General features: G+C 44.4%; 1 protein-coding gene and 1 long non-coding RNA gene across 3 annotated transcripts in view; one reads left to right on the forward strand and one right to left on the reverse strand.

The window, feature by feature from the left end:
• Positions 1 to 98: 98 nt before the first annotated feature.
• LOC129830274 (uncharacterized) lies at positions 99 to 1,126 on the reverse strand. Of its 2 annotated transcripts, none has more exons than XR_008755508.1 (3): positions 1,019 to 1,126; positions 525 to 785; positions 99 to 187 (listed from the first exon to the last, which is right to left on the reverse strand). It is a non-coding gene; the product is annotated as an uncharacterized LOC129830274 (long non-coding RNA). The 2 variants fall into 2 exon arrangements; XR_008755509.1 differs by having other exon boundaries at positions 1,015 to 1,126.
• Positions 1,127 to 8,348: 7,222 nt separating this feature from the next.
• Positions 8,349 to 16,631, forward strand: part of LOC129829317 (uncharacterized) — a 29,126-nt gene continuing 20,843 nt past the window's right edge. Inside the window, exons 1-4 of the mRNA XM_055890995.1 lie at positions 8,349 to 8,353; positions 8,407 to 8,660; positions 8,985 to 8,995; positions 9,897 to 9,999. Coding sequence (XP_055746970.1) covers positions 8,349 to 8,353; positions 8,407 to 8,660; positions 8,985 to 8,995; positions 9,897 to 9,999 — 373 coding nt within the window. The remainder of the gene's footprint in view (positions 8,354 to 8,406; positions 8,661 to 8,984; positions 8,996 to 9,896; positions 10,000 to 16,631) is intronic.

The raw sequence follows: 16,631 nt of genomic DNA on the forward strand, positions 1-16,631 counted from the left end.
ATTTGAATGAGCAGCTTGGTGGCAGGTATGGTCATGTTGGTTGGCTAAACAGCATACCACCAGCTGTACAACACATCATGGAAAACTAACATTCGGAAATCCATACTGACATTTGGCCTTGATTAATTATGGATTGGTTTAATAAGGATTGTTGTGCATTCCATCAATGGCATGTTGATGTGGATATCTGCATAAAAAAACAAACATAATGCAATTGTTTTATATCATTTGAAATGCAATAGAAAGAATTCAAATTAACACTACATTCATAGTCCAATCTATTCTTTAACAGGAAAGTGGATGAATGACAGTTTGAAGTTATAGGCCCAGTACTAAAGAATAGCTCTCTTTCCTCGTCTGCTTCATAGTCGAGGCAGCCATTTGTACCCTACGCCCTGCGCAATCACACAGGGTTCGCCACCCTCACCACCACCCCTACAAGATCAGTGGAGCAGTCTTCCCACTGATAATGTAATATTGCAATGTCATATTGCTGAGTCTACCATTAAAAATGTGCAGCCTACATTTGATCGTTGCGCCTTCCTGAATCATTGCATGTTGGTAACAAGAGTCTTCAGTTTCCCCACAGGGTGGCGCTGTCTCACAGTGGCAGTGCAGACTCCATATCCCACGTGCACAGCTCTGTCAGATGACAACCACATCGTCAGCCAGTGGGAAGAGGTGCTGCCTGGAAAGGAGATTCCCTTTGAGTTTGAAGCTCGAGAAACTCAGGCATAGGAATGGTTTGTGACGTATCCCTGTTATTTTCATACAGGGAATAAAACCTAAAACAAAAAAGTAAAAGGACAAGAGAGCAAATAAGACGTTAAACTGGTGATTGCACACAATTCACAAACCATAGCCATGGATGTCAATGCGAGAAATGAACTGCCTTAGAATGCACTGACTAAGTCACTCAGGATGTAAATGTAAAAATGAATGCGAACCTAGACTGGATATCTGTCTATATTTGGAATCTAAACTGTTGTTGGTTGTGTTTCTCTGCAAACATACTCACGAGCTGAAGCTGCACCAGCTCCTGGTGCGTGTGGGGTGCTGGGAGAAAGTCAAGCTCGTGTCCGTGGACAAAGTGGTTGTGTTCTTTCGCTACGTCACCCCCGACCGCAATAACCATTCTAACACCGTGAGTCCTCAGGTCAAAGGTCAAGAGCTGTGGTCTTACTCAGTTATTTAAAAAAACAGTATAGTTTATTCCATCAACATTGCTCTCACGTTTCCTATACCTGTATGGCAGTATCAGAATGCTGCTTTGTGCTTATTGTTTGTGATGTTTATTTTTTTCTAAGTGGGCAGCCCTATCAGCAGGCCCAGCATCATACACCCACATGCCTATGTAAGTGTGCAAGCCAATTATTTTTCCCATGTATTCCCTGCTCCGATAGACAGTTGAAGTCGGAAGTTTACATACACCTTAGCCAAATACATTTAAAGTCAGTTTTTATCCTAGTAAAAATTCCCTGTCTTAGGTCAGTTAGGATCACCACTTTTATTTGAAGAATGTGAAATGTCAGAATAATAGTAGAGAGAATTATTTATTTTAGCTTTCATTTCTTTCATCACATTCCCAGTGGGCCAGAAGTGTACTTACACTCAATTAGTATTTGGTAGCATTGCCTTTAAATTGTTTAATTTGGGTCAAAGGTTTCGGGTAGCCTTCCACAATTTCCCCACAATAAGTTGGGGGAATTTTGCCCATTCCTCCTGACAGAGCTGGTGTAACTGAGTCAGGTTTGTAGGCCTCCTTGCTCCACACACTTTTTCAGTTCTGCCCACAAATGTTCTACAAGATTGAGGTCAGGGCTTTGTGATGGCCACTCCAATACCTTGACTTTGTTGTCCTTAAGCCATTTTGCTACAACTTTGGAAGTGTGCTTGGGGTCATTGTCCAGTTGGAAGACCCATTTGCGACCAAGCTTTAACTTCCTGACTGATGTCTTGATGTTGCTTCAATATATCCACATAATTTTCTTGTCTCAGGATGCCATCTATTTTGTGAAGTGCACCAGGCCCTCCTGCAGCAAAGCACCCGCACAACATGATGCTGCCACCCCTGTGCTTCACGGTTGGGATGGTGTTCTTTGGCTTGCAAGCATCCCCCTTTTTCCTCAATGGTCATTATGGCTTTTCTCCAAAAAGTACGATCTTTGTTCCCATGTGCAGTTGCAAACTGTCGTCTAGCATTTTTATGGAGGTTTTGGAGCAGTGGCTTTTTCCTTTCTGAGCGGCCTTTCAGGTTATGTCGATATAGGACTCGTTTTACTGTGGATAGAGATACTTTTGTATCTGTTTCCTCCAGCATTTTCACAAGGTACTTTGCTGTTGTTCTGGGATTGATTTGCACTTTTCTCACCAAGGTACGTTCATCTCTAGTGTCACGTTCTGACCTTAGTTCCTTTTTTATGTCTTTATTTTAGTTTGGTCAGGGCGTGAGTTGGGGCGGGCATTCTATGTTGTTTTTCTATGTTTTGTTCTATACGTTATATTTCTATGTGTTTGGCCTAGTATGGTTCTCAATCAGAGGCAGGTGTCGATCGTTGTCTCTGATTGAGAATCATACTTAGGTAGCCTGTTTTCCCACTATGGGTTGTGGGTAGTTGTTTTTCGTTTTAGTGTTTTCACCATTCGGGACTGTTTCGGTTTTAATTTTGTTTCTATTGTTCATTTTGTATTCATTCTCATTAAAAGTTATATGGATACGTACCACGCTGCATTTTGGTCCTCCTCTACTTCCACCAACGAAAGCCGTTACAGAACTACCCACCAACCAAGAACCAAGCAGCGTGGTAAACAGCAGCAGAGGATTCTGGACTCATGGACATGGGAGGAGATACTAGACGGTAAGGGACACAGGCTGGGGAATATCGCCGCCCCAAGGAAGAACTGGAGGCAGCGAAAGCTGAGCGGCGGCGATATGAGGAGGTAGCACGGCAGTGCGACAGGCACGAGAGGCAGCCCCAAAACATTTTTGGGGGGTGGCACACGGGGAGTGTGGCAGAGTCAGGTTGGAGACCTGAGCCCACTCCTCGTGCTTATCGTAAGCAGCGCGTTACTGGTCAGGCACCGTGTTAAGCGCACGGTGTCGCCAGTACGCGTTCATAGCCCGGAGCGCTATAGGCCAGCCCCCCGCAGGTGCCATGCGAAAGTGGGCATCCAGCCAGGGCGTGTTGTGCCAGCTCAGCGTGTCTGGTCTCCGGTACGCCATTTCGGCCCAGGGTATCCTGCGCCTGCTCTGCGTGCTGTGTCTCCGGGGCGCTAGGAGGGTGCAGTGCGTCCTATGCCTGCGCTCTGCTCGTCCCGGTCAAATGTGGGCATTGAGCCTATGGGAGAGGTGCTAGTGGTATGCACCAGATCTCCAGTGCTCACTCACAGCCCGGTTCAACCTGTGCCTGCACTCTGGAGGGTCAGGGCTAAAATGGACATCCAGCCTGGAGGAGTGGTGCCAAGGCTGCGCACCAGAGCTCCAGTGCTCCCCCACAGCCCGGTCCATCTGGTGCCTCCTCTAAGCACCAGGCCTCCTGTAGGCATCCCCAGCCTGGTGGGTCCTGTGGCAGCCCCACGCACCAGGCTGTCTCTCCGTCTCCTCCCTCCAGGTTCTCTCTCCAGGCCAGAGCCGCCCGTCTGTCCTGAGCTGCCAGGGCCACCCGTCTGTCCTGAGCTGCCAGGGCCGCCCGTCTGTCCGGAGCTGCCAGGGCCGCCCGTCTGTCCGGAGCTGCCAGGGCCGCCCTCCTGTCCGGAGCTGCCAGGGCCGCCCTCCTGTCCGGAGCTGCTAGTCAGTCCAGAGGCGCCCCTCAGTCCAGTGGTGCCCTCTACTAGGGTCTCCAATCCGGGGTCAGTTGCGAGGGTCGCCACTTCTAAGGTGCCACATAAGTGGGCGGAGACTATGGTGGGGTCCACGTCCCGCTCCAGAGCCGCCACCGCGGTGAATGCCCACCCAGACCCTCCCCTATAGGTTCAGGTTTTGCGTCCGGAGTCCGCACCTTTGGGGGGGGGGGGGGGTACTGTCACGTTCTGACCTTAGTTCCTTTTTTATATCTTTATTTTAGTTTGGTCAGGGCGGGCATTCTATGTTGTTTTTCTATGTTTTGTTCTATACGTTATATTTCTATGTGTTTGGCCTAGTATGGTTCTCAATCAGAGGCAGGTGTCGATCGTTGTCTCTGATTGAGAATCATACTTAGGTAGCCTGTTTTCCCACTATGGGTTGTGGGTAGTTGTTTCTGTTTTAGTGTTTTCACCATTCGGGACTGTTTCGGTTTTCATTTTGTTTCTCTTGTTCTTTTTGTATTTTGTATTCATTCTCATTAAAAGTTATTATGGATATGTACCACGCTGCATTTTGGTCCTCCTCTCCTTCCACCAACGAAAGCCGTTACATCTAGGAGACAGAACGCGTTTCCTTCCTGAGCGGTATGACGGCTGCGTGGTCCCATGGTGTTTATACTTGAGTACTATTGTTTGTACAGATGAACGTGGTACCTTCAGGTGTTTGGAAATTGCTCCCAAGGATGAACCAGACTTGTGGAGGTCTACAATTTTTTCTGAGGTCTTGGCTAATTTTCTTTTGATATTCCCATGATGTCAAGCAGAGGCAGTGAGTTTGAAGGTAGGCCTTGAAATACATCCACAGGTACACCTCCAATGTACTCAAATGATGTCAATTAGCCTATCAGAAGCTTCTAAAGCCATGACATAATTTTCTGGAATTTTCCAAGCTGTTTAAAGGCACAGTCAACTTAGTGTATGTAAACTTCTGACCCACTGGAATTGTGATACAGTGAATTATAAGTGAAGTAATTTGTCTGTAAACAATTGTTGGAAAAATTACTTGTCATGCACTATAGTTTGTTAACAAAAAAATTGTGGAGTGTTTGAAAAACAAGTTTTAATGACTCCAACCTAAGTGTTTGTAAACTTCCGACTTCAACTGTATGTGTGGTTCTAGGCTCTAATATGTGTGTGATTCTAGGACAGCATTTCCCAAACTAGGGGTCCTGGTTTGAAAATGGGGTCGCAATAGAAACTGAAATACAATTTGGTTTATAGATCCGGGGTTATGTTAGTAACCTCCGGTAGCCGCTAGATGAGGTTGTAATAAACAGAGCGGTTTCTGTCTTCTTCCTACAAATATGGGTCTCTCTTTTGAACGATGTAAGATACAAAATATTATGACCCCATCACTGAAAGATAAGACTCTCGGAAACACACATGTGTCTGTTTCCCTCCACCATGCCCACAAGCCTCATTAGAGGGTGAGAGAGAGTGGACAAGACCAGTCACTAAATCGGACGATGGGGAAAAGATCATCAATAATGATGTTATTTTCTACTGAGAAGATCATACAGAATTATTGCCTGATGATCTTCTGAATTTCTCAATACCTTTCTAATGCATTTCTGTCAATTCAAGCCATACTTCCTTCAGCTTGAAATACTTTCAAAAATACTGTCAGACTGATTTGTAATACACTGCCAGAGCCATAATTTAAAAATAAATAAAATAATGGCTGTTGATTACATCACTTCTTTTAGATGGTGGGGGCTCTGGTATGTGTGTGGTTCTAGGCTCTGATATGTGTGTGGTTGTAGTTCTCAGCACTGCCACCGGTGTGCGTGGTCTTCTCCATCACCATGGAGTACTGGGGATACGCCAAATCAAAATGTGATTCACATGGTTTTTTTATTTAAAAAATCTTCACATTTCAAACAGTCCATTTATATTTTCCAACGGGGCTATACATTTGGGTGAGGTTTTTTTCTCGCCTGAGTAGCCTCATTTCACTGCCCCAAATGTTTTTTACCATCTAGTGTTCAGTGAAATCACAACACAATGTCAAATACTAGTCAAATAATTTACATCCGATCACATTGCCTGTTACTATCTTGCGGGAATTCCGCTAACGGTCCGTATGTAGCCAAACGTAGCTGCTGCTCATTCTGTTTGCTTGAAAATTGATAAATGTTTTTTAAAAAGTAAGGCTCGCGTCCATAGAGACACATACCAGCTCTACTGGTAGTACTGCTACTACCAGCAGTAGTACTGCTACTACCAGCAGTACTACACCTGCACCTGTCAACGACACAAGTTGCTCTGCTTCCACGAGCACATCCAATGCTAGCATCAGTTATTCTAAATTTGTTGTTAGCCCAGCTAGCATGGACACTGACAGTTGTGAATCTGATGCAGCCTAAGAGCTACTGCCCCCTTACCCGGGAAAGCACCGAACAACAGACAGGAACGTTGGACCATCGAACAGGCGCAAATATGATAACTACATTGATTTGGGGTTCACTTATATTGGGAGTAGTGCCTTTCCTCAGCCACAGTGTGTTATATGTGCAAAAGTACTATCTCACAACTCGATGAAACCTTCACTCTTGCGCAGACATTTAGAAACAAAACATGCAAATTTGAAAAATAAGCCATGGGTCTTTTGAGCGAGAATTAAGACGATTTTCGAGTAGTAAGACATGTATAAAAGCAACAGATACCGATAATAAGAAGGGGCCAGAATCGAGTGGCTAGGACAGGCAAGCCTCATGCTATTGTGGGGCACTTAATTCTTCCTGCTGCCGCGGATATGGCTGGGGGAAAAGGCCCAAAAAACTATACAGGCAATGTCTTCATCAAACAACACGGTTTACGACGTAATATGGCAGGAGATGTTTTAAACCAATTACTGCAATGCATACAAGCCAGTGACTTATATGCGTTACAGCTGGATGAGTCAACAGACGTGGCGGGCCTGGCACAGCTCCTGGTATATGTCCGTTACGTTTATGGGGGGGTCAATTAAGGAAGACATCCTCTTCTGGAAACCAGGACAACAGGAGATGATATTTTTAAAGTACTGGACAGCTTTGTGACATCAAATGGACTTGTGGTCAAGATGTGGTGGTTTATGTACTGATGGCGCAAAAGCCATGACAGGGAGACATAGTGGAGTGGTAACGCGCGTGCAAGCAGTTGCTCCCAATGGCACTTGGGTACACTGCAGCATCCACCGAGAGGCTCTTGCTGCCAAGGGAATGCCTGACAGCTTGAAAGACGTTTTGGACACTACAGTAAAAATTGTTAACTTTGTTAAAGCAAGGCCCCTGAACTCTGGTGTATTTTCTGCATTATGATATAGGCAGCGACCATGTAACGCTTTTACAACATACAGAAGTGCGCTGATTATCAAGGGGCAAAGTATTGACACATTTTTTGAATTGAGAGATGAGCTTAAATTTTTCTTTACTGACCATCATTTTCACTTGTCTGACCGCTTGCATGATGAGTTTCTCACATGACTGGCATATCTGGGTGATGTTTTTTCTCGCCTGAATGATCTGAATCTAGGATTACAGGGACCCTCCGCAACTATATTCAATGTGTGGGACAAAATTGAGGCTATGATTAAGAAGTTGGAGCTCTTCTCTATCTGCATTAACAAGGGCAATAGACTTGTGTCTTTCCATCATTGTATGATTTTTTTGTGTGCAAATGAACTCAAGCTTACGGGCAATGTCAAATGTGATATAGTGAAGCACCTGAGTGAGCTGGGTGCGCAATTATGCAGGTACTTTCCCGAAACGGAACATGTACAGTACCTATGTGAGAGTGGATTCTCGGCCCTCACTAGCATAAACTGAATATAGGCACAGACTGTGTGTGGAAAATTATTTAAGACTGAGCTAGAAATAAATGGCCACAAATTAATAAAAAATGGAGGAAGAGGATAGCTAGCTAGCAAACTAATGTTATATGCTGGCTTTTCAACAAGATGCAACTGTGACCACATTGATCATATGATCCAAAAATTCACTTTCCCATGGAGCAAAATTAACAATACACCCCTCCAAGAAAACATGGCTCCGGGGCATCTCCGAAATGTCACCCGATCTGCGATCAGATCCATGGCCAAAGCGTTGCATTTCAGTTTAGTCCGCACTCAGCTGTCATAGAAATCTTCCCCAGAGCCACAGAACAACCGAATTACTGTAGCCCCCACAAACACCTTGAAAATGACTCGTTCCCATAGGCTTGTACTATTTATGACAGCATCAGCAGTTAGCTACCAACAGCTGGTAGACATGTTTACATTTGATTACATCTATACTGTAGCTAGCTAACTTTATCATAGATGTAGCAAGCTAGCGCGTTCACTTACCCGGTTCACTTCCATGCCAGTGATAATGCTCGGTCTCTGCTGGTTGTTTCAGATACTTTAGAAGCCATGTTAAAACGTTTTAAGGATCGCACCCTTAAGGATCGGGTCTCTCCACACTGGTCCAGTAGATGGGCACCTTGCAGAAAAACAGGCCCTTTAGGCTGTGCCTGCAGCCGGCATGAGGTCAGGTGGAGGTGCACCGCCAGGACCTCATCCGCTCTCCTCCATTCTCTTAGGTTCTGTGTGGTGATCAAGAAGGAGAACTACCTGGACCAGCAGCCTGCCAAGATGGTGTTGGGTTTGGGCAGCGCTAAGCAGATATCCCGGCAGCCGGGCCACACCATTTACCTGCTGCCCACGCTGGTGCTGGCCATCCTGATGTCCTGCGACCTCAACTACTACATCAAGGGTACCTCCATCAAGGGCTCCCTGAAGCCAGGCAAGGAGGCCATGCTGCATGCTGCAGACACTTCCCAGAACATGGAGCTAGGTCAGTCACACCGCTGCCATTCTCATCTGATCACCTCTACACCTATTAAGAATCTCAATGGAATTAATAATATATCATAGCCATATAATATAGGTTTACCAGTGCCATGGCCCTGGGTGTTTGTGGGCCTTGGAGGTGTAAAGGATTGGTCAAAAATCCTATAGAGGAAATGCAGCATAAATGTAATATATACACGGAACAAAAATATAAACGCAACATGTAAAGTGTTGGTCCAATGTTTTATGAGCTGACACAAAAAAAATCCCAGAAATGTTCCATTTGCACAAAAAGCTTATTTCTCTCAAATGTTGTGCACAAATTTAGTTTACATCCCTGTAAGTGAGCATCTCTTCTTTGCCATGATAATCCATCCACCTGACAGGTGTGGCATATCAATACATTGATTAAACAGCATTAACATTACACAGGTGCACCTTGTGCAGGGGGCAATAAAAGGACACTTTAAAATGTGCAGTTTTGTCACAGAACACAATGCCACAGATGTCTCAAGTTTTGAGGGAGCGTGCATTTGGCATGCTAACTTCAGGAATGTCCACCAGAGCTGTTGCCAGATAATATAATGTTAATTTCTCTACCATAAGCTGCCTCCAACATCGTTTTATAGAATTTGGCAGTACATCCAACTGGCCTCACAACCGCAAACCACGTGTAACCACGCCAGCCCAGGACCTCCACATCCGGTTTCTTCACCTGCGGGATCGTCTGAGGGGGGCTGGGGGGTGCTGAGGAGTATTGCTCTCTGTAATAAAGCCCTTTTATGGGGAAAAACGCTTTCTGATTATCTGGGCCTGGCTCTCCAATGGGTGGGCCTGGCTGTCAAGTCGGTGGGCCTATGCCCTCCCTGGCAACCTCATCGCTGCACCCTTGCTCAGTCATGTGAAATCCATAGATTAGAACCTAATGATTTAATTATATGAACTGAACTCAGTAAAATCTTCATGTTGCATTTATATTTTTGTCCATTAACGTATAATAATATATATAGTGCCTTAAAGTGTTCACCCACTTGTTCAGTTATCATAATTTGTTGCCTAGATCCTGAAATCACACATTAGATTTTTTCCATTGTTCTATACAGCCTACTCCAAATGTTTTCACCTTGACCATGTCTGTGCCCCCCTCCTTCTCCTACTAGATGGGCTGCCGGAGAACTTCCCTGTGTGTAAGGAGCTGCTTATTCCCCCTGGTACCCAGAACTATGTGGTGCGCATGTAGCTGTACGACGTCAACAAACGCCTGTTCTGTCTCACATCCACATCATCACAGGGGGCGCTCAAGATCCTCATCTCAGCGCCTTATTGGCTCTTCAACAAGACCGGTACTTACTCTATCCCTCCTTACAGGCAGAACACGCACACATACACCCCGAAAAAACATACACATGCATTCATGTGCACGCGCACACACACACTCACAGTGAATTGAATTACAAATATACAGTACCAGTCAAAAGTTTGGACACACCTACTCATTCAAGGGTTTTTCTTTATTTTGACTATTTTCTACATTGTAGAATAATAGTGAAGACATTAAAACTTATTTGAGCTGTTCTTGTCATAATATGGACTTGGTCTTTTACCAAATAGGGTTATCTTCTGTATACCACCTCTACCTTGTCACAACACAACTGATTGGCTCAAACGCATTAAGAAGGAAAGAAATTACACAAACTAACGTTTAACAAGGCACATCTGTTAATTGAAATGCATTCCAGGTGACTTCCTCATGAAGCTGATTGAGAGAATGCCAAGAATGTGCAAAGCTGGCATCAAGGCAAAGGGTTGCTACTATGAAGAATCAAAAATATATTTAAATTTGTTTCACACTTTTTTGGTTGCTATATGGGTCCATATGTGTTATTTCATAGTTGTAAAAATAAAGAAAAACCCTTGAATGAGAAGGTCTGTCCAAACCTTTGACTGGTACTGTAGCTGCAAGGAACAGGGTACACAGGATGACAGAAAGGACACAAGATCAGCAGGATAACAAAGAGAGCACTCTGTCACGTAGGAACATTCATCCTTTATGTGCAATCAGTGAAAGCATTACCATGTTTATCTCTCAATACCACAAGTAGAGGGAGAGCTTTGTACACGTCTCTGTGTGTGGAGTAAAGGTGGTCTAGAGTTTTTTTTTTTTTTTTTTCCCTCTGGTTGCGCATGTGATATGCTGGTAGAAATGAGGTAAAAACGGATTTGTTTCCCTGCATTAAATTCCCCAGCCACTAGAAGCGCCACCTCTGGATTATCATTTTCTTGTTTGCTTATGGCCTTATACAGCTTGTTGAGTGCGGTCTTAGTGCCAGCATTGGTTTATGGTGGTAAATAGACAGCTCTGAAAAATATAGATTAAAACTCTCTTGGTAAATATTTTGGTCTACAGCTTATCATGAGACACTCTACCTCATGTGAGCAAAACCTTGAGACATTTCTTAATATTAGATTTTGCTCACCAGCTGTTATTGACAAATAGACATAGACCACCTCCCCTCGTCTTACTGGAGGCAGCTGTTCTGTCTGGCCGATGCACGGAAAACCCAGCCAACTGTATATTATTAATGTCGTCGTTCAGCCACGACTTGGTGAAACATAAGATATTACAGTTTTTAATGACCCGTTGGTACTGTAGGATTGTCTTAAACAGAGCTCATCCAGTTTATTCTCCAATGATTACACGTTGGCCAAAGGATGGATGGTAGAGGCAGGTTACCCGCTCGCCTATGAATTCTCACAAGGCACCCGGACCTGCGTCTCCTGTATCGGGGTCTCTTCATGTGAATAACGGGGATTTGGGCCTGGTTCGGTATCAGCAGTAAATCCTTTGCGTCCGACTCATTAAATAAAAAAATCTTTATCTAGTTTGAGGTGAGTAATCGCTGTTCTGATATCCTGAAGCTATTTTCGGTCATAAGTGATGGTGGCAGAAACATTATGTACAAAATAAGTTACAAACAATGCGAGAGAAAAAAACACACACAAAATAGCACAATTGGTTAGGAGCCCGTAAAACGGAAGCCATCTCCTCCGGCACCATTACATGATGTAGTAGTCCTCCTTAACTACGTTGTGTCTCGCTGTTTCTCCATTCGATAGGCTATGAGTATGACCTGAAGGCTACGCTTAATTGGTTTATGCATGGATTTCTCCCGATCAAACAATGAATTGAACAGTGTTCTATCTCAAGAGTTATTTGAAGCCTAAAAACGTAAGGTCGCCAGAGGACTAATAATGAGAGAGAACAAACAATATCAATAGCCTATAGAAAAATCTAGTTTAAGGTTATTAAGAAACAAATGATCCATTCGGGCCGGGAAAATCCCTCCATGCGAGGTTGAATACCAAATGGCCAATAACCTATCCTCCTAAAAGCTTTAAGATAAGTTGAAGTTATGAACAGTAGCTTATTTCCCAAATATTATATATGAAGGTGTTGTCCTAAAGTTGTTGTGACTTTCAAAAACAACAAGAATGTAAGTTTTATAGGGGCTATATCATCGTATATCCCAATGTTTTATGGGTACATAGTCACGATAGGACAAAGGTTGATATCGTCCAACCCTTGTTCCCTTTATGTTTGCATAATGTTTGCATTATAAAATTACAGTGTCGCAGTTTCAATACTACTAAGGTGAAATGAGGCACGGCTAAGGTCTCCTCTCCATTGACATGACACACACACACACACACACACACACACACACACACACACACACACACACACACACTCACGAGTTGTTCTGTGCGCTGAGGCTTTTCAATCACTTTCCATGAAAATTGGCCTCTGCAATGCTTGGATCAGTGTGTATGTCTGTCTCTAAATGTTATGTGGTTTCCAGGAAAGAACAAGGAACAGCACAGAAAGGTCAGGAGGTCAGGAGCATTACAGTTAAACGACCTGATACCTGATATAACTACTACCTGATTCTAGGGCTGACCAACTCATTGCTTGGCATTGCAAACATCTTAAGGGGGGGGGGGGGGGAAATGTACAGTTGGTATATTTAAAGGATACTACTGGGTATACAGAGTATAATGTCAATTTTATAACAGCTCAGTAGATGTTCTATATGTTTTACATTTAGATATAAGTCATTTAGCAGATTCTCTTATCCAGAACAACTTAGTTAATCCATTCATCTTAAGATAGCTAGGTGGGACAACCACATATCACAGTCGTAGCAAGTACATTATTCCTCAAAGTAGAAAATGAATTAGCAAGTCAGAGCTAGTAAGGGGGAAACGAGTCAAGTGCGAGTGTTAGTTTGCGAAAGGCTTTTCTTTTTTTTTAATGTACCTTCCAAAGACCAGTGTAATGCCCCAACCCTGTGGGCATTCTGCCCCTGAACAGTAATCAGTTGATCTACATTACAATGAGACATGTCCTGGGGGGCACTGTTCCAAGCTAAAGGACTCATTCTCGTTTTGGAACAATGTATTGACCCACCCAGTCCAGAACCCAGGCATGCTGCCCCGCAGTCTTTTTCTCTCCCCTATCCTCAGCCAGCTCTCAGCAGGCCCCTGAAAGAGACAGACCCCCACACTCCACCCTGCCAAACTGTGTCAACCAGCTTAGTTTCAGTCAGCTCTCTCTTTCTCTCTGTCTCTCTCTCCTCCCTCCCCCTCTCTCTGTGCTCTGTGTCCACTCTCACTGCACGGCAATTTACTCGGATTTGTCCCGCGGTATTGATGTCATAAGTGTCAGACAGCCAGTAAACCTGGTCACACAGCCCCTTTCCTAGCCCTTGACCAGCCCATGGCACCAGGCCCTAACAACACACACACACACACACACACACACACACACACACACACACACACACACACACACACACACACACACACCGCTCGCCTCCTGGACCAGATTTCAGCTCTGCTCTGCAACTGTAACTTGCTGTTGCGTATAGAAAATGGAATCACTGTGTCAGTCTATGCTTGGGAACACACACACATTGTGGCTGTGAGATCCTTACACTACAACGTTTCATATTAAGGCTTATCGACACTTCTATTTCAATTCAGCTCTGCTTCTGTTGACTGGTTGTAAACTTTGTAACTACACTGATAAAGGTTTCATCACAGCTACTCTCTTGGCAGTGTCTTGCAATGTTTGCTTTCCTTAAATTCAAGGAGGACTTTTTCTCCCCCACTGACTTGACATCATCCTCCCTCTGAAAGAAAACAACGTGTTTTTAGCAAAGTCTTTCTTCCAATCAAAATTGTTTCCCTTGTAAGCACTCGCTCTGTTTGCTGAATATCAACAAAGTAGGAGCCCCTGTGCGTACACACACACACACACACACATACACACACACACACACACACACACACACACACACACACACACACACACACACACACACACACACACACACACACACACACACACACAGTGTCCAGCTTCGAATAAAATTAAATAAAAAGCTTACCTCCTAAAAATTGTTAAACCAGTCATCTAATTATTCATAATTTCTCACTTGTGGCATAATCATCATATAGTTTATGTAGGGTGAGCAAGGCATCGACAGCCATGAACCATTGGCCTTACTGCTTCTTCATTTCCACTTGATGGTTTAACTCCTTTCTTTATGGATATTTGTAAAAAAATATATATATATATACAGTGGGGCAAAAAAGTATTTAGTCAGCCACCAATTGTGCAAGTTCTCCCACTTAAAAAGATGAGAGAGGCCTATAATTTTCATCATAGGTACACTTCAACTATGACAGACAAAATGAGGGGAAAAAATCCAGAAAATCACATTGTAGGATTTTTTATGAATTTATTTGCAAATTATGGTGGAAAATAAGTATTTGGTCAATAACAAAAGTTTATCTCAATACTTTGTTATATACCCTTTGTTGGCAATGACAGAGGTCAAACGTTTTCTGTAAGTCTTCACAAGGTTTTCACACACTGCTGGTATTTTGGCCCATTCCTCCATGCAGATCTCCTCTAGAGCAGTGATGTTTTGGGGCTGTTGCTGGGCAACACGGACTTTCAACTCCCTCCAAAGATTTTCTATGGGGTTGAGATCTGGAGACTGGCTAGGCCACTCCAGGACCTTGAAATGCTTCTTACGAAGCCACTCCTTCGTTGCACGGGCGGTGTGTTTGGGATCATTGTCATGCTAAAAGAGCCAGCCAATGCAATAAAATGCAAATTAATTACTTAAAAATCATACAATGTGATTTTCTGGATTTTTGTTTTAGATTCCGTCTCTCACAGTTGAAGTGTACCTATGATACAAAATTACAGACCTCTACATGCGTTGTAAGTAGGAAAACCTGCAAAATCGGCAGTGTATCAAATACTTGTTCTCCCCACTGTATATATATATATATATATATAGGTTGGTCTGCTCAACTCATTCCCTGGCCCGGGTTGCAGACCTGTTACTGAGAACTATAGGTCTACTTGACCCGTTCCACATACATACCTAGCGTACATTGAGAACATTTACACAGTTTTTATTGAGAGATGTTAAAATTATTATGACAGCAAAATGTCAGAAAGGTGCGAATTGAACTCGGTCCAAAAAATGTCGGTGTGCAAGTGTCATGTTGCAGCAGGTCACCTACACCTCATGTTAACCACCACTGAATAGTTCCCCTGTTTCCTGCTGGTTTCACCTGGTGTACCTTCACGCCTCGATCACACCAACGGCATCATTGCACAAAATGGTACGCAGCATTATCTGGATATGTGTGCAACAAAAGTTCAACATTCACCTTCTGCTACCATTTCTGTCAAGTATACAGTTTGATAAATACGTTCGATAAATCCAACATATGCACCACACAGAACACACTGCTTCTGCAACGCAATGCTGCAAGGCAAACGCAGCGTTCCATTGGACATGAATGTACTTCTGGTGTACTAAAATGCAATGACGCTGACGGTGTGATTGAGGCGTCACCCACGTAGTGACTGACACGCCATAGGCCTTTTCACACTGCATTGTTCTTAGCCCCGGGATATCCTTAGCCCAGGGCCAGTCAAAGCCTGGGGCTATCTTAGCTTGTGTTCACACAAGCAGGTCTAACTGAAACCAACTGTCACTTCTCTGGAATAGAATATTCAAATTAGGTAACAATGGAACTTTGTGATTGGCTAGCCCTGAAAAGTCGGTGCTAACCCTACTCCAGAGCAGGGCTAGCTAGACCTGGGCTAAGGTTGGTGCTAACCCATTTTAGAATCTGCAAGTGTGAACTCTCTAAGCCCTGGGATAAATGCAGTGTAAACGCGGTTCATGTAATCTCTGAAAGCCCCCAAAACGTTCCTTTATTAACCCTCACCAACAGCCCCAGTTTCACATTATGTATGTTGTGTGTGTCTACTGTTCTCATTGAGCATAGTAAGGGGGGGGGGGGGGGTTAGGTAAACTTGAAAGCATCTTCATCTTCTCACTCCCCTGGGACACAGGTCTGGTAAGTGTATTTGTTTAGTTTCACAAAGAGTGGGAAGATAAGAGAGGAGGAGGAGGAGAAAGTTGGCGCTGGCCTTCCAGTGAACTCGCCGGGGACTTTGCTTGGTGGGGTCATCCCAAGTTCAGGCCTGGCGCTGGCTGCAGAGCACGATGCGGCGCGGCGGAGGGCCCGGGTGTGTTTACACAGAACGCAGCCTCCTCTGGGGAGCTCCCTCACACTGCCTGTAACACAAACCCACTTCCATCAGGCACCTGCTGGGTGGAAGGGGGAAGAGGGGAGGAGGGGAGCCTGGCTGGGCAGAGACAGGTCAGCGCTGGGGGAAGACGGGGGTGGGAAGGCACTTCATTCCACTCCACTCCAGCTGACAAATGACTCGCTGATGTATTGGCCAGATGGATGAGGCAGGCGCTGTGTAAAATCAGTTCTCTCCTCTCTCTATCTGTCTCCCCCATGTCTCTCTAGTTCAGCTGTGGGGATGAGAACCAGCCCCTCATCACTAGGTTACTGTAGAACCTTTTCACTC

This window comes from Salvelinus fontinalis, chromosome 31 (assembly GCF_029448725.1).
Source record: "Salvelinus fontinalis isolate EN_2023a chromosome 31, ASM2944872v1, whole genome shotgun sequence".
NCBI lineage: Eukaryota > Metazoa > Chordata > Actinopteri > Salmoniformes > Salmonidae > Salvelinus > Salvelinus fontinalis.